The sequence below is a fragment of the Apteryx mantelli genome, chromosome 4 (assembly GCF_036417845.1).
Source record: "Apteryx mantelli isolate bAptMan1 chromosome 4, bAptMan1.hap1, whole genome shotgun sequence".
Taxonomy (NCBI): domain Eukaryota; kingdom Metazoa; phylum Chordata; class Aves; order Apterygiformes; family Apterygidae; genus Apteryx; species Apteryx mantelli.
This window is the reverse complement of record NC_089981.1, coordinates 38,657,338-38,679,454: the sequence shown is the minus strand read 5'-3', so window position 1 is coordinate 38,679,454 and position 22,117 is coordinate 38,657,338. Positions and strand designations below refer to the sequence as shown.

General features: G+C 43.6%; 1 protein-coding gene across 4 annotated transcripts in view; it reads right to left on the bottom strand.

Annotated features, from left to right (window-relative positions):
- ANO1 (anoctamin 1) overlaps nt 1–9,409 on the bottom strand; it is a 91,343-nt gene extending 81,934 nt beyond the window's left edge. For 3 of the 4 annotated variants that reach the window (XM_067296266.1, XM_067296267.1, XM_067296268.1), the window contains exon 1: nt 9,277–9,409. In XM_067296266.1, the coding sequence (XP_067152367.1) occupies nt 9,277–9,334 (58 nt within the window). In that variant the 5' untranslated portion in view covers nt 9,335–9,409. The remainder of the gene's footprint in view (nt 1–9,276) is intronic. The other variant, XM_067296269.1, reaches the window with a different exon arrangement.
- Between the last annotated feature and the right edge of the window lie 12,708 nt (nt 9,410–22,117).

Here is a 22,117-nt window from a genome sequence, read left to right as displayed (position 1 = left end):
GCCTGATAGTCTTAAATACAATTCTTAACTAAGGAGCACCTGGAGCAGTTTTACCTGGTTTAATCTGGGGCAGATACGTGCTGCTCTATTTCTTCACCTCTCACCTATACAATGTACATTATATCACCTATACAATGTACATTATTGCTTTCTGCACAAGTATTATCTTCTCTCAGCTGAACCCATTTTGAAGTGAACTAAAATGACAAGTCTTGTTTTCTGTTACCTGTCAAACCTGTAAATTCAACAGGAGATTTTAAAGTAAAATTTTCTCATCATATATTATGGGTTCTGCAACAGGAAACAAGTATGAAGAAAAAGGGGTTGATGGACTCTCCTGTATAACCTGAAGGCTCACTAAGGTTTATAAAGTCCTTCAGTAGGTAAGTAAAGAAACACTTTGCACTTTTTGGTTAGGAAGCAATTTCTGTGTTCAGCCTTTGCGTCTCAGCCTGGCTCCCTAGCATGTGAGTGGTAGGAGAACCTGCTGCACATCCTTGAGTGCTGCTGTTCAGAAATGGGATCTGCTCCTCTTTGGGGGGTTCAAATGTCCTCTTAAGTCTCCGGGCACATGGGAGTAAGATATTTCTATAAAGTGACTGAACTTGAAATACAAATTCATAACATGGAATTCCTTGTCCTGGTTAGCTGAAGCATGTCCTTATAGTGTACCTTAAGCCATTCTCTCACGCATTTTAGCTAGTCTCCGCTATCTGCCAAACGGATTATTGACAGCAAATAAAAGATGGAATAACACTTCAAATCTATGTCCCTGTCAACATTAACATTAAACCCTAGCAGACTGTTCACAGACAAATTCAAAGAGCCTATAAATACTGCTAGTACGGTTCTGTCATCCACACCCCAGAACCTGTAACCTCATACAACATATTCTGGACTAAATACTGTCCTTCTATACTTACAGAAGGCTTTCATTTAACTCAGGGGAACTGCAGGGGGGAGACTGTTGTTTTTTGAGACTTTGATTCCTTTTAATTAACTCAACAGTTAAGAGTGACGCAGAGAAGACTTTTACAATATCCTACATGACAGTACTCAGAGAAACATTCATCAAACAATCCAACAGCAATTTTAAGGATAGCTGTGGATAAAGCTAAACAAATATGGTTACTCATGAGAAGAGAAACAAGAGAAGGATTTCCCCTTCCCAAGAAAGTACACTATAACAGGGCATTCAAAGAAATGCTACCCACAATATACAAAACAGATACACAGTACATATGAAACTGAAAAATGTTATGTCTTGGCAAGCTCAGAAGAGGCACATGGATAGCAAAGGGGGGAAAAACTTATGTTATCTTCCACTAGATACAAGGTCAAATGATATGTTCCAGTATACCACACAAACTTTTAGCAGAGCTGAACTGAATGTATTTAATCACTTGAAGGGAAAATTAAGAATTACTCAATTCATGTCCTCCGTACAATCAGTCATTCTGATAAGATTAAAAAAAGTGGAATATTTTGACATTCTCTCTGCATTATTCCGTTTGTTAGCAAGTCTTCGACTCCCACAGGACACAAAGTAAGTCCTATTAGCCATACCTGTATACACGGAGCTTCAGACAAGCACAACTTCAGATATTGTACAGTACGCCCTATAAGGTTTGCTTTCCTATTTAACACACATTATAACACACAGATGTGCTGCTCAGCAACAAAGAGGTACTCTCAAGCTATGTTCGGGGAAGTGAAACAATGCTCAGCATGTTTTAGGTAAGATATTACACATTTCTCATGAATAAACAAAATTATAGCATGTTATGTTCTTGTAGTACAGAAGAGCCTCGTATTTTAGTTGGCAATCACCACAGAAAGGACACCATTTCCCTAAAAACCCCAATAACAGTATTTTTTTCAGATCTGTTTGGCTCACGTTTATGATTTCTTTAGAAGATGCTATGAGCAGCATGGTGATTTGACTGTATGCCCTAGGAGACTATACTTGTTAAAACAGGTTGCTCAAGTTGATTAAATGAAAGTAATTGTTGTTTTGGATGTTGGCCCAATCTAGTGTTAGGGGAAAAATTAATTGGAATCTCACTGGGGTTTTATTATTTTAGTGATAAACTAACCATAAAAATCCATTCAGATTTTCTTGCATGGCTGGCCCAGATACATTTCTTTGCGACATCTTGGAAGAAGAGGTGGAAAAGGATAGCAGAGAGCATTTTACGTATATTCTGCCTATTTAATGCGTGGGAACCTGGAACCAGAACCTACGAGCCAACCCCTTCTACCCACAGAACAGACTGCAAGCTCCAGACTCTAACTTCTACACCTGGCTAAAAACCTGGAAAAAGCTTGGCTCCACATCCTTACTTTGTGACTCAGGCTCATTTCTGTTTATACTCTTGTGAGCTGAAGAATGATTATGACTAGTAGCTATATGGATAAATAAAGTATATTAAGTCACAGGAAATAAAAAAAAGGGAAAACCATTAATTTATTTTTAGAAACCTGTTCTTGCCATTCATCAAATAAAGAACATTCAAAAATATGCATCAAGATACAAGCATCTGGATGAGGTTTGCTGACCACATACCAGCGTTCAGACTACACACAGAGAACCGTTTTCCTTCTTCAGCCCAGTCTCAGGGTTTGTGCCAGGGAACACAGGATATGGACAATAATGTAGTAGTTTCCACTAGCAAGCCTCTGCAAGGAGCCTGCTCGCTGCACATGCTACAGCTCCTTTGACCGGGTCTGCTCAGCCTTATCCTTGCAGCGTCACCACAGGTGATACCTCCCTCGCACACATCCCCACCGCTACACACACCTTCCAGCGACAGCATCCAGACCAAGTTAAACACAGGGGCCAAGGGCCCCAGGCCTACGTCAGCTCCTCCATATAAGCAGAACACGCCAACGCTAAATGAAAACAAATACATGTTTTAAAACAGATCTGGATGCTCAGCTTCCAGAAACATAGTAGTAAATGCAGTACACCCACACAACCCTTCTTTTTCCTCCTATTGCTGCATTGTCAAAATAGCACGCATAAATCAGTACAAATCCTTTTCGAGACAATAGTGCTGCGACACACTGGCTCGAATTTAGTGATATTTGCATAAAAGCTTCCATCTTTTTCAGTGTGCAGTAGACTTCTTTTGGGCACTCATACCACAAGGATAAAGTCATACCATATTTTGAATCTCTGCGGGTCAAAATGCGGGAAGAATCACAATACACATTCATTGCCGCATCTTGCAGTACGTTTTCAGCCAAGATGCCCTAGTACAACTGATCAGACATAAATACAGAATAGATTTTTCTTTGATTGTTAACACTACACTGCACAAGTTTCTGCCATTTTCCTTACTTCAAAAATTACAAAAAAAACCCACAAAAAAACAACAAGTGATGCTTAGCCCTGCAACTTCCACCTTGGCTCTTCTTATTAAGATCAATTATAAAACTCCCACAACAGCAAAGAAGAAAAAGACTGATGGTGGAAATAAGATTTTTAAAACAAATACAAAAGACCTGATGTTTGCTACTTTTACCTCTACAATGCTGCTGAAGTTGGTATCTGCTCATTTTCCCTACTTACTTTTCAAAAACATGCCCTTATTCTGCACTGGAAATGTAATTAAATTGCCATTCTTTTCCTTTTTTTATTAACTGAGTGCTGCAAAACATGTTTGATTTTTTCTCTCTGGACAGAATTTCACTTAGTGAACCTTACTTATCAACACACAGATTCCTATTGCCCATTCCAAGTTTGTTCTCCAAGCAGGACATCAACTGACGTCAATGAAGATGTAAAAGAGGCAACAAATATTTGCAATGTGTTTAGAAAACAAAGTTTTTCCTCTTTCTAGTGTATAGTCATCAAGTTTCATCCCACTCAGCTTGCAGACAGAGGAAAGACAGCAGGACTGGGAGACAGGAATACATAACCTGTAATCACTGATGTCACGATATGAGTTAAATGATTTGTAAGATGTAAAAAGAGCCATTAATGCTCGTAAACCACTTCACCTTTTCATAACAGGTTTTGTATTTTAAAACTCCCTTGGAGCAGTTACAGTTGTGTGCAAAAAGTCACAGGCATTCATATTAGGGTCGGGGTTTTTTTTTAATGTTCTATTTTATGGAGTTGCAGTCTGAAAGGACGGATGCTACTCAAATAAATAATCTGTACTTGGTCTAATAGTTTCAGTGATTATTAATATACATTATTAATATTCCACTCACAGGAATAAGAATGTATAACCAGATTCTAGGATAGATACAGAGCTGCCAAGAATAAGTAAGGCAAGCAGATAAGGTAGGCAGACAAAGATACTATGGAGAATGAGAAGGGATCTAACACTATTGCTGCCTTTTTAATCAATACAAGTTTGGAAATAGTTTCCATAATGGCAGGAAGGACAGATTGCTAGTGGAAGGTTAAGAGATGTGAACATGTGGGAGTTGGAAGAAAGTGAAAATACCGGCACAGGGTGCTAGTAGCACCAGCAAAGCAAAGGCAGGGCTGCTCTGGGGATAGGACACTAGAAACAACACAGCAAGCTGAAAAGGCACAACATACAGCGCAGCAGAAGGAAAGGGACCAACTGAGAAGCAAGAATATACGCCGGGACACAGATTAGCTGTCTGAGGATAAAGGCAAACGGACACAGGAAAGTTCAGGTGCAAGAAGTGGGGCTGGCCCTCCCACCAGGATGCAGTACTACTTACAGAAAAAAGGGATGAGGAATACAAACCAAAGGCTAAAGCAAACAAATAAATACATATTTCCCTTGACGGTATGTTGGCTAGCATATGAAGCAGTGGTAGTGACTAATGCATCTCAGCACGGGGAGCTTCACTTCCTGCACATCCAGAGCCTTGCAAGCGAGTCAGTCTCTGTGGTTATTTCTAAAAAGCTTCTATTTACCATAAATTACCTTGCAGTGACAATTGAGACACCACTATCTTTTCTCTCTTCAAAGTCCAGGGAAAAAATTGTACATTTTTACTCACATTACTGCAGTATATCATTTAGATCTACCAGCTGGTACAAGCTGACTTAGCACTACTGAAAATAACAGTATGATAGTGTCCCAACAAGACATGTAGGCTGATAATTCCTGAAAAACTGTAATCTCTAAAACTACTCTTGGGGTTCTGCTCCACCTATGACAGAACTGCAGGTCCTACTGTAATCTGAAGTTTTGCGGCAAACATGGGTGAGGCCAGGAAGGTGAATATTCCCTTACTGGCATGCTTTGTCCCTAGCTAAACTGCTTTTGTAATCTCCAAAGGTATGCAGAACTGTTTCATGATACTATTGATAATTTAGCCCATATAATAAAATATAATGATGTGTGCAGGAGTACTTTTTCAGAATCCCTGAGAATGATTACAGGAAATAAGAAAAAGAAGTGGTGGCTTTTGCTTATGGAGCTTATCAGTCTAATGGTTTACCTATAAAGTAACTGAACAGCTCTATGTGAAAAGAAAGTTTGATAGCTTAAGTACTTCAGACTCCCCATCATCTTGCTGAAGGATGATGCCAAGCACTTCGGAGAGGGTCTCCTCTGAAACCTGCTCCGTGCTTTGGGCTTGCAGAGACCCCACCACTGCGCGGACTGCCCCGTGGAGGATGAAGTGAGCACAGAGCATTCAGCCTTGCGAGGGTGCCATACAAAGATTTACAAGCTACTTGATAAAACAAAACAAGCTACTGAGCTTAGCTTGAAGCTAAGGCAAACTGGAAGCCCTTCCTGAGGAACCACAAACCTCACCTGTACAATACGATACAGGCATATAGCTAGCACTGCGCTCTCAACACGGAGAGAGAAATCCTTCTGGCAGTGAGAAGCGCCTCTCTCTCCCTCGCCAACTGGACTATGCTCCGGTCAGGAGTGCATCAGAAAGAGCGGCTTGCTGAGGGCCCCACTGCGTGCATAAAATGCTAAGCATGCCTCAGCGAGTGCTAAGTATCCCCACCAAAACGGAGGGGAGATGAGCAGATTTAGCACTCCTCAGCCTTTCACACACTGAAGTCAGAAATTTGTTGTGTTCCTTCCTTTCTTCCCTCTTCCCAAAGCAATTCTAATTTAAAGCAAGCCTCATTTTCCAACCACAGCATGTCCCCAAGCATTTCCTTTTCTCAAAATTGCCAGAATCCAAAGGGTGCAATTACAGTCAAAAGGGACTTTTTTCCCCTCTTGATGCCAATAAAAACTGCTACTTCCCAGGGATACTTTCCTGCCTTCTGTTCTGGCACGCCGCTTTTCTGCCATATTTCATTGTCATAACTGTACAGCCACAGCGAGTAGCCATAGAGCTACATGTATCTTCCTCAGCACGTTTGCCACATCCGACTCTGCCATGCCACATTTCCCCCTACCTGTACGCTCTATAAGAGCTCTCCAAACTGCCAGGCTTGCTGTCAGTCTCGTACAGGACAAGGCACACTTCCTGCGATTACTCAGTGGCCCAAGGCACAAGCCTGCAGTCTAGCACAGAGTGGGAGACGTGCTTCAGCTGCACATGCACCCATCTGCATAAATTAATAAATCATTACTACAAATTAAAATATTAAGTTAATGATGTGCATGACTGCAAGTTACAGAGCTGGAAAAGAAGTCCTAATTAAATCAATACGGTTATTAGTCCTTTGTCATCTCTGATTAATTATGAGCTTAATATGCTTCATCATTTTCCTTGTTAACGGAAATAGCTACAGGGCTACCATGGGAAGCAGTGCAATACATCTGAGCAACCTACGGAGCTGTGCTGGAAGTCACAGCACAGGGCTGAACAATCTCTTCCACAGAAAGAAGGGAAAACAGATTTCATTTTCTAGGATAGGATTCTGACATCATCTAAAGTGGTGGCAAAACTCTCGACTTCAATGGGGTCAGGGGGTTCTGACCTGGGGAATTCTTGATTGCTGAAATGTAGGAGGTGAAGATATGACTCCTAATCCTGTGCTTAATCCTGAGCACTTGTCCCAACACCTCTAAACCTCTCTCTGAAGTACCATGATAGCACAGATAGCACATTAAGCTTTCAGAAGCTAAATGCCAGCACCTTTCCCCAGAGCCCACCCAACTCTGCCCCTTGACACTTCTTCATTGCACACACTTGTTACTCCAAGACATGAAGAAGGAACCGCATAAAATGATCTGGCAGCCCTCAGTGGTGAAGTACCGGTCTTCAGGGCATGGATGTAGCTGTCCTTCCATGCCACCAGTAGAGACCAGAAAAATTAACTGAGGTCACTTTGATCGGCTTCTTGATAGAGAGATGCAAAATAGTATTTTGGACTTAGGTATCTCACAGTATTTACCCAGGTCACAGGTACAGACTCCCCTTCGCTTTCCTGTCTTCTCTTGTCCTCTACCTGTCCCTAATTTTTCCCTAACTCCTTGTTCCAAGCATGTTCCTCCCTTAGTTGTCTGCAGGAATTTTATTTGAATAAGGACCATGTAAAAACATCAAAAATGGGTTCCCGCATGCCTCTCTAGCAATAAAAGCAGAAGTTGCCAAAGAACTGGATAGAACTATTATATTGTACTGCAATACATGGATCTGTTACGTAATTAGACAGGAGCTTCTTTGTACGAACAGTTTTACAAACAAGTTTTTTGTATAGGTTAGCAACAGAAATGCAAAGATGTGCTTCTGAGAACAAAGCTGCTCCTTGCATTTATCAATGAAGCTGGTACACAGTGTTCATGCCACTAATGGGCAATTCAGTAAATTAAATGGAGAATGTCACTGTAAAATATAATGTAAACTTTCTCAAAGATAAAGAGCCACCCAAACAATTTCTCAGGGCACTCCCAAACTATCACTGTGATTACCTCATGATAAATAGCCACATGCCCCATGAGTAATGGTAGAGCTTTCTCGTGCCATTTTATCATTTAGTCCTCTTATTGATATAGCTGCTAATATACTATGAAAACACTTCAGCTTCCCATGCTTTACTCGCTTTCCATTTCAGAGTATACCCCTATGTTGAGTTTTGAAAAGTTTCATTTTTTTTAATAAATAAGTATACACAGAATGACATGCAGAAATCTTGTTCCCCCATTATTTAGATATAAAGCCCAGCTGTTTTCTGTCAGACATTAAAGAAACAGTTCTCTTTTCATTCTGAGCACTCTGGCTAGTCTATGGTTCTATGACTACACAGTATTTCTTTTAGAAATGGGCTGAACTCCAGTGAAATATTTGGCCATTTAATGAGCAGGCTCTAGGATAATGGTTTTCGTGGGAATCCAAAAAGAGGGAGTAAAGAAAAGGGCTCCCCGTGCTATTATTAGCTGCAAACAGTTAGATTTGGAATTTTGATTGTAAAGCATGGAATTTATAAATGATGCCATGCTAAATTTACTTCATTTGTATACAATTCAGCTGGATAATCAAGTGTGTTACAGTATGTTCCTGGTTAGCATCTAAGTTCCTAGTTTTACAGCCTCTAAACCAGTAGAAAAATGTGTTCAGTAAATAGTGCTTATAAAATTTGTTTTCCAACGTGTGTGCGTGAAGATTTTATATACAGCGTGTGTGTACATGAATTTACATACAGGGTGCATGTAGGTTTTGTATAAACGCATATGCCAGTGCACATGCATGCACACACACACGCTGAGCTGTGATGTATTTCTAGAGGGAAGCCAAGGAAATTCCCACCCCCTACCAGTTAAACGATCTGCTCTTTGGCTCTAAACAGTCTGTAACTTCTCAGCCAAGGAATGTATTTTCCCTTTCCAATATATATAATTTATCTTGCTGCACACATTAGTTAATGATACGGAGATACATGATTTAGCCAGTTCTGTAAAAACATTACTGACAATCTGATACAGACCCATGTCATTTTGTAAGTCCTTTTCTTGCTAGGCTTCCACGGCGCAGCATGAATTAACAGCAATCATCAAACTGGGCGTTTATCTCATATACTTTGTATTGTAGCAGTTTTTCATCATTAGCCTGGCTCCCTGAGTCAGACGAGCTTTTAATTGCTATATGTACTTAGGCAAAAATGGCTTAACACTGCTTTAGTGGGGGGGGGGGGGGGGGGAGTAAGAGCGCTATTTTATTTCACCGGCACTTTGAGCCGATTACTCCCGGATTTTTAAAAGTAGCAGATCAAACGCTAACAGCAAGTTCCTCGTCGCGGCACTCGGCGGGACGGAGCGCGCGCCCCGGCCGCCCGCGGAGCCCGCTCGCAGCCTGCGAAGGAGCCGCGGGCGCCCGCGGGCGCGGACCCGCCGCCCCGCGCCCTCCCCGCCGCGGAAGACTTACGCGGTCCCCAGGGCGCTGCGGGCGGCAGCCTGCGCAGGTGGATCTCATCCTTATCCATCTCCTATCCGCGCCCGCCAGCCCAGCTCCAACTTGGTACCAAACCTGAACTTGCGGGGATCCCTCCTCCTCCTCCGCCTTTTCTTTTTTTTCCTGCTTTTTCGGTGGGCGCTCTCATTCAGGGGGCAGCCGGCCCGCGGGGTCCCGGGCGGCCAGCGGCTCCGCGCACCACCGCACGGCTCCGCGCAGCGCAGCGACGCGCCGCCCCGCCGCCCCCCGGCCAGCGGCGGGGCGGGCACGGCCCGACTTTAAATAACGGCGCCGGGGCCGGGCCGGGCCGCCGGGAGCGCGGCCGCGGGGAGCCGGCCCTCCGCGTGACGCGGCCGCGCGGCCCCGCGCACACCCCGCCCCGCGCGGCCCTGCGCGCCCGCGGCGCGGCGCCGCTGACCTTGCCAGGGCCGCGGCCGGAGCGACGGCGGCAGCTGCGCGGCGGCGAGCGCGCCCGCCGAAGGTCAGCGCGCCCTGCGCGCCCGCGGCCCCGGGTGCGCGCCCGCGGCCCCGAGGGGCCCCGCCGGGCCGCCGCCTCTGCGCACCGCGACTGCCCCGCCGTGCTCGTCCCCCCCTTCCCCCGGCTCCGCGGGGTGGGACCGGCCTGACCCCCCCCCCTCCGTGGTCCCTTCCCTTATTTTTGTGCACGTTAAAAAAAAAAAAAACCACACAGATAGGGGAGGATTTTTATTTTTATATATATATATATATATATATATATATATATATATTTTTTTTCTCAAAGCACCACTTGGTCTTCTACCAGAGAGAAGCCGTAACTTGGGGCTGACAGTGATAAGGTCCCCCTTGCCCAGAACGCTGACTTGATAGCGGTAGGACTTTTCTCTGCAGCACCAGGCCCTCCACACCCAGCCTGCCGCAAGGATGCGTGCCTCTGCCCGCCCCGGCATGGCAGCGCCGAGGGCCCTGTTTCTCAGGCCGGATTTTTGTGGGGCTGCACCTGCTGGGGGTAGCTGGCTGTGCCGTGATGCTTCAGAGGTGCTGCTCCCCCCAGCCGCTCCGGAAGGGATGCGCTGAATATCCCGTACCCATCAGCGAGTATGGGCCCTCACAAAATACCACCGCATTTTGGGGGGGTTGTGGGTGTGGGATGTGGAATCACTGCCACTCAGCCAGCCAGCAGCTGGCTGCAGTATTGGCACAGAAACGGGAGAACCCAGTTCTGGGCTTATCTTTATGCCCCATATGTGTTCCCTGGTCTTCTCCAGACCCCACCCACCCACACACCTGATCCTGGGCCACGGTGCAGAAACCCACTTTGGAGAAACTGAGGCAAGAAAAACTGCACCCCTCTCTGACCACTTTTTCTGGTTTTGATCTCAAGCAAAAACTTAACCCTCATAAATGTATCCAGAGATGGAGATTTGGATCGGATAAGACTTCAGGGCTCTGCCAGAAGGAAATGCATCCACCAGAAGTGGAAGCAAAAGTTTCCTAACTTTTGACAGTAGCACATAGGCACAGCATAATCACCATCCCAGGGCGAGCTCCTCGCACTCTGCTGCACGGCGGCGCCCACAGGCTTTGCCTCCCTCGCTGCCCTGCACTGTCCCTGCTGCAGAAGGGACATTGCCGAGTGGGCAGACAGCACCTTTCTTCTCCTGCAGACTGGGAAGAAGCTGTGCCAAACCATAACCATGTTTTACCAAACCAAAACCTGGACCATGCCCTGCCCACAGGGCAAAGCAACCTCCTCACCCCTTGCTCAGAGAGCAGGGTGCCACCGGGGCACGAACACCGCGGTATGCAATGCCTGGCTGTGCACCTGGGGTGAGCAGGCACGGCCGCTCCCGGGTAGACGGCAGTCCTAATTCCACTCTCAAATCTGCTTCGTTAGCAAAAACGTAACAGATTATGGTTTTGACGCTTTTGTGAGACTGTATTTTAAAGATGGTAAAAGAATCTTCCCTGGGTGAGTTGGAGATTTGACATGGATAGAAAACACATTCAGATAAATACATAAACAAGGGAATTTATGCTTATGGACTTTTTCTTCGTGGAATATAATCCCTAGAGGCTTTGAAACTGAGTCAGGATACTTTTAGGCTAAGTTTTAATATCTTTTTACTCCTTTTTAACTTCTGTGGTTTTTTGAGAAAGTATGGATTTAGACTATTTTTAAAATGCACATTATTTAGTTTATTATTAGCAGAAGAGCAGGCTAGCAGATTGTATTCCAGAGCCGCAATGTGCCAAACCCTCACTTAACAGGCTTGCTTAACTCTAGATCAGAAGCACTTCAGAGCGTTCTTTTTCCTTTGCCTAAAATTAATTTATTTTGGATGGAGATTTGCAACAGAACCAAATACGGGAAAAGGACCAACATATATGTTTGTTTTTACAAATGTGAAACACGAAATCTGGAAATGATGCCAGACTCCAACACCCTATCTCATACTGAGGAGTACCCATGTGAGCAAGCCACGACTACGTATGTGTCACCATAATCCAGCCCACAGGCCCCAAATCTCCCTCACTTTTAGTGTCCTTCTAGTCTGACTATGCAAGGAAACCTGGCATGCCAGGGTCCAGCCTCCCATTTTAATCAGAAGCCCCTCTAATGAAACAGTCAATGTTGAGAGGAAACAAGTGTGAAAGCATCCACTTAACAAAATTGAAGGGTACTTGGTGTCACATTCGTCAATGTACGGTCAGACACCATTCAAAACTGCAATTGCTGGCTTTTGCCTTGACCGTGAGGAATCTGGGAGGACAGAGAGGAGCAGCCTTACCCAGGCAAACGTGTGTCCACACACGGGCAGCCACAGCAGGCTCTTGCCGTGTCCCTTTATCAAAAGTATTCCCTCTGTGTCCCTCTATCAAAAGTAATTCTCTACAGAAAGCCTAGCCAAAGGCTGATCAGCTGATGAGTGACACCGTTTTGTAAGGGAGGGGTTAGAAGTTTTAGTCTGACCAGCGGGATTTCAAATATCAAATTTATATTCCAGTCACATGCTGAAAAAAACCCAACCAACCAAACAGAAGAAAGCTGTTGACCTGACAGAACCACCTCATTCCAGCTGTTTGAGTGTTAATGAGCAACCATGTATTTTTAAAGTGTCCTGAACATCCAAATACATTAAAAGCCTAGTATTATTTTAGGAGGTCCTGGGCTGGCATGACCCAGGTTTAGGTGGAGATGGAAATCTTCTCCACATGCATTGTGGAAGCTGAGCTGTACCCAGCAGTACTAGCAGGCAGGGCAAATTTCCTTCCCACTCCTCTAGATGAGATCTAGCAGATCCCTTAACTGCTCAGGGTAAGCCTGCTGTTGGAAATGGCTATAGAGGTAATGGGAAAAAGCATGACTGAAGCAGAGCCTGCCCTGCCTCCTTCACTATACTGCTTCCACACAGTTTTGCCTTCGCCCGTGGAGACTAACTGGGCTGCTCCCGGGCAGGTCATGGGCTTCAGAGCTCGACGAGTGTCAAAGTCTTGGACCCCTTCTGCGCCTGAAGTGACAGCGCTGAGCGGCAGGGCCGGTCAGGCTGTGACTGTGCACCCAAGGGAAGGGAGCACAATTTGTCTTTTCAAGAGCCCTGTGGGCTAAAATAGGCTGCTGCGCTGATAGGAAACAGATGCCAACCACAGAGCTCTTCCTTAGTGTGTGATATACCCAGGGTGCCATCTCAACACATACTTGCCCAGAAGGATTGCGAAGGGACGGAGAACCTACCCGTCTGTGCAATAAAACAAAAATGCTTTCTTAACAATTAGGAAGGAGACAGTGCTCCTTGGCATCCGCACCTATAGTAAGTGCACTTGCTGGAAATATTTACAGTTTGCTCCTGCAAAATGCACTGTGTACCTCCGTAGCAATAATAACGCGGCGTGCTCATCGCCTGCGATGGGGCGCAGACGAGCTCGCGCTGTGGGAAATGCCGGGGCGCAGCGCCATCCCGGCCGGCCGGCCGCCTGCGCCGGGGCTGCTTTTATGGGCGTTCTCACGCTTTGGAGGTGAGCGCGGCTGCAGGCAGGGAACCGCTCCCGCTCCCCTTCCGCGGGCCGGCAGCCAGGGGTGCCCGGAGATAAGAGCCCACATCCCTGGCAGCCGCTGCCGTGCGCTGCCGGGACGCAGTCACATGAGGGCGAAGCAAAGCCTGGCCGCGGCAGGGCACACCGGGGTCCCCTGCCTCCTCTCGCTTGGCACGGGAAGCAAGGCGCTCCCGGGCTGCCTGTGACACACATGAGTTAATAGATATGTTATGTATGAGGTAGAGGGTCAGATACAGGAGATCCGTAAAATCACACCCAATGTGGAAGAGAGAAAACAGGAGGCGATTAGTCACAAAATAAAGATTAAGGCATATGCAGAGAAACTGGCAGGTGGCAATATTAAGATAACCAGGAAGTTGCATTTTTTCCACCTACTATACTGATTATATTAAGTAATTATTATATATTATCAAATATAATAAAACTGTGGATACACAGCATCATTACATTTTCATGCAATACAACTGAAGTCAGAAGCATAGTTTTGTTTTGTTTTTTAAGAGAGATATGAAGCATTTATGAAAAATAGGTCCAGTGGTGTCTATTGTGCAAAGTAGTCTGGATATAATTTTCAGCTCAGTAAGCTCTTAAGCCTCTGGCTGTTAGAAAGGCATTTGTGGGGAAGGATGTTCTGTTTCTTATCTCCTTTTCTTGCTACTCACCACTGACAGACCCTGGGTCCTGGGCTAGATGGACCTCAGACCTAACAGAGTATGGCAAGTCTTTTGGCTGTATAATACTTAGCATTTTTAAAGCACTGATGCACCTACAGCACAAAATATTTTATTTGCTATGAGATCTCATTTAAGTCAAGCATAGTTCTGTATTGAAATTAGTAAGTGAATACTGCTAAAAACATAATTTTATTATTTCCTCAATACCCCAACCTTGCAAATGTTTTTATGCATGCTTATATTTAATATTACTTCTGTGAACTCTCCCTTCTAATTTCTTCATGCTTCAACATTTTCCAAAGTTGAGTGAGAAAAATATTAAAGTTTGTAAGCAGTAATGTCCAGTATGCCAAACACATGCTCAAAGCTGAACGCAGTTTAAGAATTGAATCAGACAGTGTCCATACTGAAAAAAAATCCACTGCTTTGCAGGTCTTTGCCTGTGCCAACAACAGAAGCAGGCTGGGGGTCACCTCATGTTCCCTAAATTAAAAAAAGAAATAGGATGCCTGATTTTCACAACTTCAGACAAGTAAGAGTAAGGAAAGATACAGTTCTTCTGCATGAGAGCAAAAAGACTAAAACAACAAAACACCCTGCTTCTGCGTAGGTGAAAACTATTCTTTCTTAATTTCTCCTTGAAATGCTTTTACTAGTTACTATTAGCCACTGTGGATATGCACAGGGTTTTCCCTTTAATGCTGGTGAAGAGTTTCCATGTGTCATCGTACAGAAGTTAGGGGAACCTCCTGTTTCTTCCTTTCTGCAGTTTACCATTGAAAATAACACCACCCAAGAGACCAGCCAGGACTTTGGAATTAAATTAGAAGATGCTGTAAGCTTTCACAGGAATGGTGAGAGAGAAGTTTTGACTCAAACCTGTCTGAGTCACAGTTAGTCGCCTGCACTTCACTTGCTCCTGGTGCAAGGAAACTATGACAGCCGCAGTGCTCTCCCAGCTGCACTGGCAGAGCCGTGGAGAAGTGAAACAGAGCCCTCTCTATCTTTGGGTCCGGTCTAACTCAATCCTAACCTCTAAATCTCAGTCCCTCCTTACTTTTGTGCAAGTCCATCAGTCCATGGCCCTTTCCAGTAGATGTGAAAATGTATGTTCCCTTCTCTTCGATCTATGTGGCTAAACCTTAGCAGCAGCTATTGATTACTATCTGCTTGAACCAAAGCTTCAGGTAACTAAGGTTAGAAAAGTAATAGTAATTTAGATATACCTTGTTATTCCTTTGTGGTGTACAGTCTAAAGCCAAAAATCAGTCTGTGGCGTGTACGTCTGCAAGCTGCAGCTGCATGCTGTGGCCTGCCTCTGTATCTTAGGTCTTAAGTAATGAAGTTTAAAAAAAAATATTACTTACTAAAAGCGACTTTTATAGCTTCACTATCATTTGGATCATACAAGGAAGAAAGGGATGAACTTGGCGTGCCACTCTACAATTACAGAAGCCAGCGTCTCCCTAGACACACATTTAGTATAGGTGTTCCACTATGACTTCACTTTTTAACCTGAAATTGTTGCACCATTCATACATGAAACAGCAAAAAGTTTTCTTACAAAGAAGCACTAATAATGACTCAAACTAATACCCTTTAAGTGGCTTGGGCCCTGGAAGGCTGCAGCCCACGTGCTATTCCCAACATCTACAGGGCGGAGAGGTGTCAGGAATAGCACTGTAGCAGCCTGTGCAGACTAAAAGGCCACAAAGAGAGGAACTTTTTAATACTTCATTAACACTAACCAGAGTTTTGCCATGAACATCAACAGTTTTTGCATATTTACATGCCAGGACCTAAATACTCACATACCCTCATTACTTATCAACAGATATGCCACTGAAACAGCTAGAAGTTTGACTGGCGCTAGAGATTTGTTGGCCACTAGAGATTAGATCCTGAAACACTCAGAAATTTGATGGCACCTCCAGAAGGACGTGCTGGTGCTTCCAGCCCCTCCACGTGACCACCCAGGACTCTTCTCACCACCTTAAATTAGGCACTCACTTACCGCAAATAACAGAGATCACACCCAGAGTCCTACACCAACTTCCACCACCATGCTTCTAATGAGCAGAGAGATGAAAAAGCAAAAAGCCTTTTTCTTGCCCCACCACACCAGTGGGATCTCTCCCTCCCCACCAGGCTGCCCCATTCCTCCCAGGTGCTGCCACTTGGTAGCTTGACCACAGCCGGGGAGATGTGGGCACCTTTATTAACTCTGCCCAGGCTGCTGGGCTCCTTTCCCAGGTGCACTTCATGCAATGGTGGCTGGTGATTTAAGACCATAATTTCACAGCAGCAGTTCACAAGGAGCAGCAAGTCAGGGCTTGTGGGAATGAGTGAAGAACTGAAGTGATGACAGTACCAGATCCTTGTGTAACAGCAGAGAAGCTGCTGCACTAATGCTTGAATAGTGTTACATATTATCACAGGGCTGCTTTTTTTCAGATTTAGATAATGGTAGCACAAGTCTCACTGGTCTATATACAGCAATTATTTTCCAGGTATTTAACATACAAATATTATAAGGCACTTTTATGGACATCAAAAATTAGAGTGAAATTACACATGTGACTATCACTGAATGGTAGGTTTAAATTTCATACTTAAAAATAGTTACAACTGCTGGTAACAGGTGTTTGTTAGTTGTTTTCTTTTTAACTGATTACATTATCTATTTCAATATCAATATATTATCTCCAAAGAGTTTGAGGTTTAAACACACGAAGCATGAATTCAGTCAGGACTCCGTGAAGGTTCCCTGGAGAGAAGGGAACAAAGTATCTAGGACCCGGTTCAGGGCTGAGTCAATAGGAAGTTCAGATGAATTCACCAGTATTTTCCAAAGTATGAATATCCAAGGACCCGCATGAGAATATTTGAGGATGGCAAGCTGATTAAAGAAACAGTTGTGTTGGCTTTTCCAACTTCCAACCTGAGTGTCTCTGCAGGAGAGTTACCGAGAGAAATAAATATATAAAAGAATTGGAAAAGAATGTTTTAATATGCAATCATTAGTCCAGGGCAGGGTACATAGCAGGACAGAAAATCACATGTAATCGGTGAGTGCTGGCCTTAGTCATTAGGCATAGTTGTCTACGTTGTCGGTACGCATTTCAGTTGATCCTGGAGAGCTGACTAGCCTGCTCATGCTCATGTACTTATTTTTGAATATCAAAGGGATCCAAGAAAGCATATGAACATTTTTACATTATGCTTTGAATTTATATAAATAAAATAATGCAACAGTGATTGTTTCCTGGCCAGAGTGAACACAGCACACATTTTACAGCAATATATCTGCAAATACAGCTAGCTTGGCTATCCCCAGCTGCATAATTAGGAGTAACAAACCTGTGTAATACATCACAGTATACTAATACCAGCAAAGTGTGTCACCTGCACAGCGGCGTGTTAAATACAAGAGGGTGACAGCAGGTTCTGTGTGTTCCCGATAAGACGGAGCAGGAAGTCAGGCAGAGCGGGAAGGGCGACACAAAAGCAGGTGATGGTGGGCTCGGCTGCAGGACCAGAGGAGGGGGCTGGACAAGACGGGACAACAAGGAGTCTTTGTAAACTTTTGTAAACCCTTTAATCTCTGTGCCTAGACTGAAGTAGCACTTCCTGGCTTGGCTCTCCCCACATGTCAGGGTAGGTGTAACACACAGGCCATTTCTTTAGCTTTCATCTCACCTTCTCTGTCTAGCCTTAGCAAATCCCCTTAATGGCACCACTTGGGACTTAATTACATGTAAGTTGCCCTGGAAACTGTTAAACAGATATCTACCCACAGGAAAAGAAGAAAGGGTGTTTCACTGTTACTTTTGCCAGGACTGCAATCCAAGAGGTGCCAGATTAAGGACTTCCCTTTGAGGAGGCACACTGCCTTCCAGAAGAACTCTAATCACAGCAGCCTCCTGCTGACCACAGGTAAAAATTAAACTTCAGGGGTTTTAGGAAGTTCTGCACATATTGCTTATGTGGATCATAGCGGGAAACAGAGCCATTCACACAGATTTCTGGTGATTCATATACTTTTCAAGATCAGTCTTTGCATATTCCCTTTCAAAACATAAGACCGCTCTTAAACTTGCTGGATTCTTGTGTTGTGCTTGGACGGCTGCCACCCACCCAACCTGTGGCTGGTCACTGCTCTTCTCATAACTGGTTGCCACAGTCTGGCAGCTCTTTCAGCTGCTCCATTGCTGACATGCTTCGTCCTACACTCCCAACTTACAACAGACATGATGGATGCAATTTTCTGCCATAAACGAGGATCCCCATGAAATATGTGCTTGGCAGCATGCCTGCTGATCCAAATCCATCTGTGTTCATGCTGGGACTGAAAAGTGTATTTCTTCCTGTCCTGTATTCCTGCACAAGAATAGGGGGGAGATCTTGTCATTAATTACTGCAGACATCCCTTTTTCTCTATGAGCTATTACATCACATTTCACAGTGATAAAATAAAAATGAGAGACTCACATTCAGTTTTTTTGCAATGTCTTAACAGCAGGTTGAGATCCTATGGACAGGTGCCAGCACATATTTTGAAGCTGAAGATATTGACAGCTATAGAAGTTAAGTGATGTGCACGGCACAAGGTCTGAACGGGAATCAGTGACATGGTAACAGAGCTTGCAGTGACTGATTCTGCCACAACCCCTTTTTTTCACTCATATCATCTGCACGCCTGACAACCCACACACCTTAAAATAACAGTACCTGAAAACAACTCCTCAGATATCTGTCACTCTCTGATAATAAACAGTGTAGTGGAAGAAGCAGAGAGACTGAGACAGGAGGACTACAGAAGAAGGGAGTTGCATGTTACCTGCATACAGGCATGAGCGCAGTATTGCTGAAGCACAGGGATTACCTTGGGAAACTTTATGTTTTGTTTTTGCTTTTTGTTTTGGTCTGTTTGTTGGATTTGGTTTTTTTTTTTCCAATTAATTCATTGATTATATGCATGAGAACAATATAAACCTGAACAGAATAGAATAAAGAGAATAAATCCCAAGGTTCTTTTTGCACATTTGTTCTTTTTCACTTAAAAATCTGTTTACTGTAAGCATATTAACATCTTTAATTTATTAGTGGTTTTGGTCACATCTGAAAATATTTTAAAACATTTTTGAAAAATTACAAGCTAAAAATCTGTTTTCATTTCTTTAAAAAAACTTAAAAAAATGCTTTTCCTTTGCCTTGATTTTAATGTCTTGATCAGCCATAGTTATTTAAGTTCTTCTCCATGAATCTCATGGCTTAAAAGTTTTACAAGCACAATTGATATTTATCGTGTTCTTTCAAACACAAGGGGGCACCAACTAGCTAGTGGAGCAAGATAGAAACTATTCACCTATAGTAAGAGGAAACTGTTACAAACGTCGATAGACTTTTCAAATGAGACAGATTTTGAAAATAAAGGAAAGAAGCAACGCAATGCTTTATCATTTTTTTGTCTGATATGATTTGAAAAGTAAATCCCTGGTGCATGCGTATTATGCTGCCTCATTCCTTCTACTAGCTAGAAGTGGGATTATTTGTGACTGCTGATGGTTCTCTCAGAAGGTTTGTGTTATAGAGAGGCAACAGAGCTTCTAAGAAAAATCATTGAAAACCCCGAAAAATGTAAAGATCAATCCATTACCATTTTTGACCATTAGCATTTTTTAATATAGGAATGTTTATGATGTTTGTATTAATCAAATTTGCAATCTCTTTTTGATTTCTTTGTATTTCCTCAAAGAGGTTGACTGAAAAGGAGGTCTTGAAACACAAATTAAGATCTAAACATTCTTAATTTAGTGTAATCTGATCTATTAAAATAAGTTTATGTGCATACACGAGCAAGTGGGACTTGTCCCAGCGTGGAGGGTGAGCGCAAGGCTCATGCATCACTTCAATCCTGAGAGCAGGACTGCGATGCTCTGAGATCTATCACTACAAAAGGGCGATTGAAAATCTGAGCGCTCAGGTTTCTAACTGCTAAACTTCTGCTTTGCTTTTCTAGTCCCACTGCAAGAGCCTCTGACGGATTTTAAGGTTACGTATGTGAAAATTCGGTTACTATTCATTTTGTGTTCCCACTGTGGCTCATAAAAGACAGCTGTTTTCAAAGGAACACGACATTGTAGCATCATGAATGAAAACAAGTCACCTTTGGGACCTCAGTGAATGGTTTTTGTTTCTAACTTTTACGTTTTTCTTTTTGACTTCAGACACTGGGGGTTTCCTCCTTAGGCATTTCCTGCTTTGTTGGGCGCACTCTCATTCCTCCTGGATTTTGTGTGTTCCTGTAGTTCTCAAGGTAATTATCTGCCTGACCTTTCCCTCTTCCCAGCCCACACAAACACTGTTTGAACTAGTTTTCAAAGGATTTAACACTTTGCAGGTGAAGGTCTCAAAACGGACTCCCCCAACTGAGAGCTCATTTAAGCAGGAACCCCAATTCAGCAGGTAACAGTTACAAGGAGGAAATGCAGCTTTTTCAAATGACAGACTATTTTTGCTCTTTTTAATTGGCAGCTGAGCCCTGCATAATCCTGTATAGAGTTAAAATGGGTTAGCAATGTAGTCATACCATACATTGGACAATCATACCATTCAAATGATGATGATCCAAATATGACAGTTTCAAGCATCTATTATTCTGCTTGGGAAAATCATTCTACAATGACACAGATCTCACAGTTAAGATTTTCCTGATAATTTACCACGTTTGGGCCTGCACAGAATTGCTTTCCCATTCTCTGTATCCATGCAGCTTATGAACCGCCTGTTCACTGCCATGCTCATCTGTCTGCCAAGCTTAGGAAGGGCTTATTGGTGAATGTCCACTCGTGAAACTTGCAGATGGGATAACCTGTGCTTTCTGACTATCTGCACAACAGCAGAGATAGGGATGGCTGTGCAGAACAAAAGGCAGAAGGGCTTTGGGGCAGACAGGCAGGTCACGGAGATCAGGGCAGGGGTGCTGCTGTGGGAGAAGGGGCTTGGTACTAGAGTTACCCCCACATTAAATGCATGCAAGTATAACCTGTACTGCAGTGGCATCACAGGTGTTGAGTTTCTTTGTCCAGATAACCTCCAATTTGCAGATGTGAAAATATTGCTTCTTGTTAGCCTTTGATTTCCTTCATGCAGGTAGAACAGATAATTTGTGTTTTTCAGATGGAGAAAACTCTTTTGGTCTTGTAAATATATCTGCATTAAAGAGAATATGTAATGTATTCTTTATATTCATCAGATAATCAAAAGTACCTTGTTACTTAAGAATGGTTTTGTGGATAAAACACAGGAGCCGGAGCCAAGAGATCCAATTCCTTTTCACACTCTTAACTACCTGGCTTGTGCGTATGAGTCAGCTAACTTGTCTGTGCCTTAGGTCTCATCTAGAGATGTTTACGTCGTACATTACTGACAACAGGCCCAGTTACTAGAAAAAAAGGCCATCGCTTCTACAAACCTGAGATGTAAGCCTTGCTTTTCCAGCCTTAAAAACAGTGGCCTCCAACTGCACTTATCAGCCCCTTAAATCAGGGAAGTCTCTTGCTTAACAAAGCTTAGCAGACTTTGTAGGTGTGTGACAGGGGCTTTTTTTTTCACTTTCTTAACCTGAAATAGTTGGTGGGATGGAGACAAGATGAGGAGCAGGTCAGTTTAGGAGTGTCCAGCTGTTGCCTAAGCCAAATCTTTCTCCCTTTCTTTTTACTTAATTCCAAAAATAGTAGTGTTTTTTGCTTCCATTATGCCACATGTCTCCAATTGTGTTTATGATGCAGACATTTCTTTGTGAATGCTGTTGGCAGTGTTAATTCTTGTACTTGCAAAAGCTTGATTTTTGCTTGTGCTAAGCTGCCCAGCGTCTCCCCTTCAAGTAAACCTGTCCCTGTCTTATGCTGCTGTTTTGTACCACAGTTAGCTCATTCACAGGGAGGGCTCATTCACTTTGGTTTCCAGCTGAATAAGTGGATAGGATTACAGCAGATACAAGGCATCACCTGATGCTTTTGCTCAGGGCCTCAGTAATCGGTATTCACTCACATCTGCATGTTTTGCTTGTTTTTCACTTGAGTCATTACATATTATTCTTA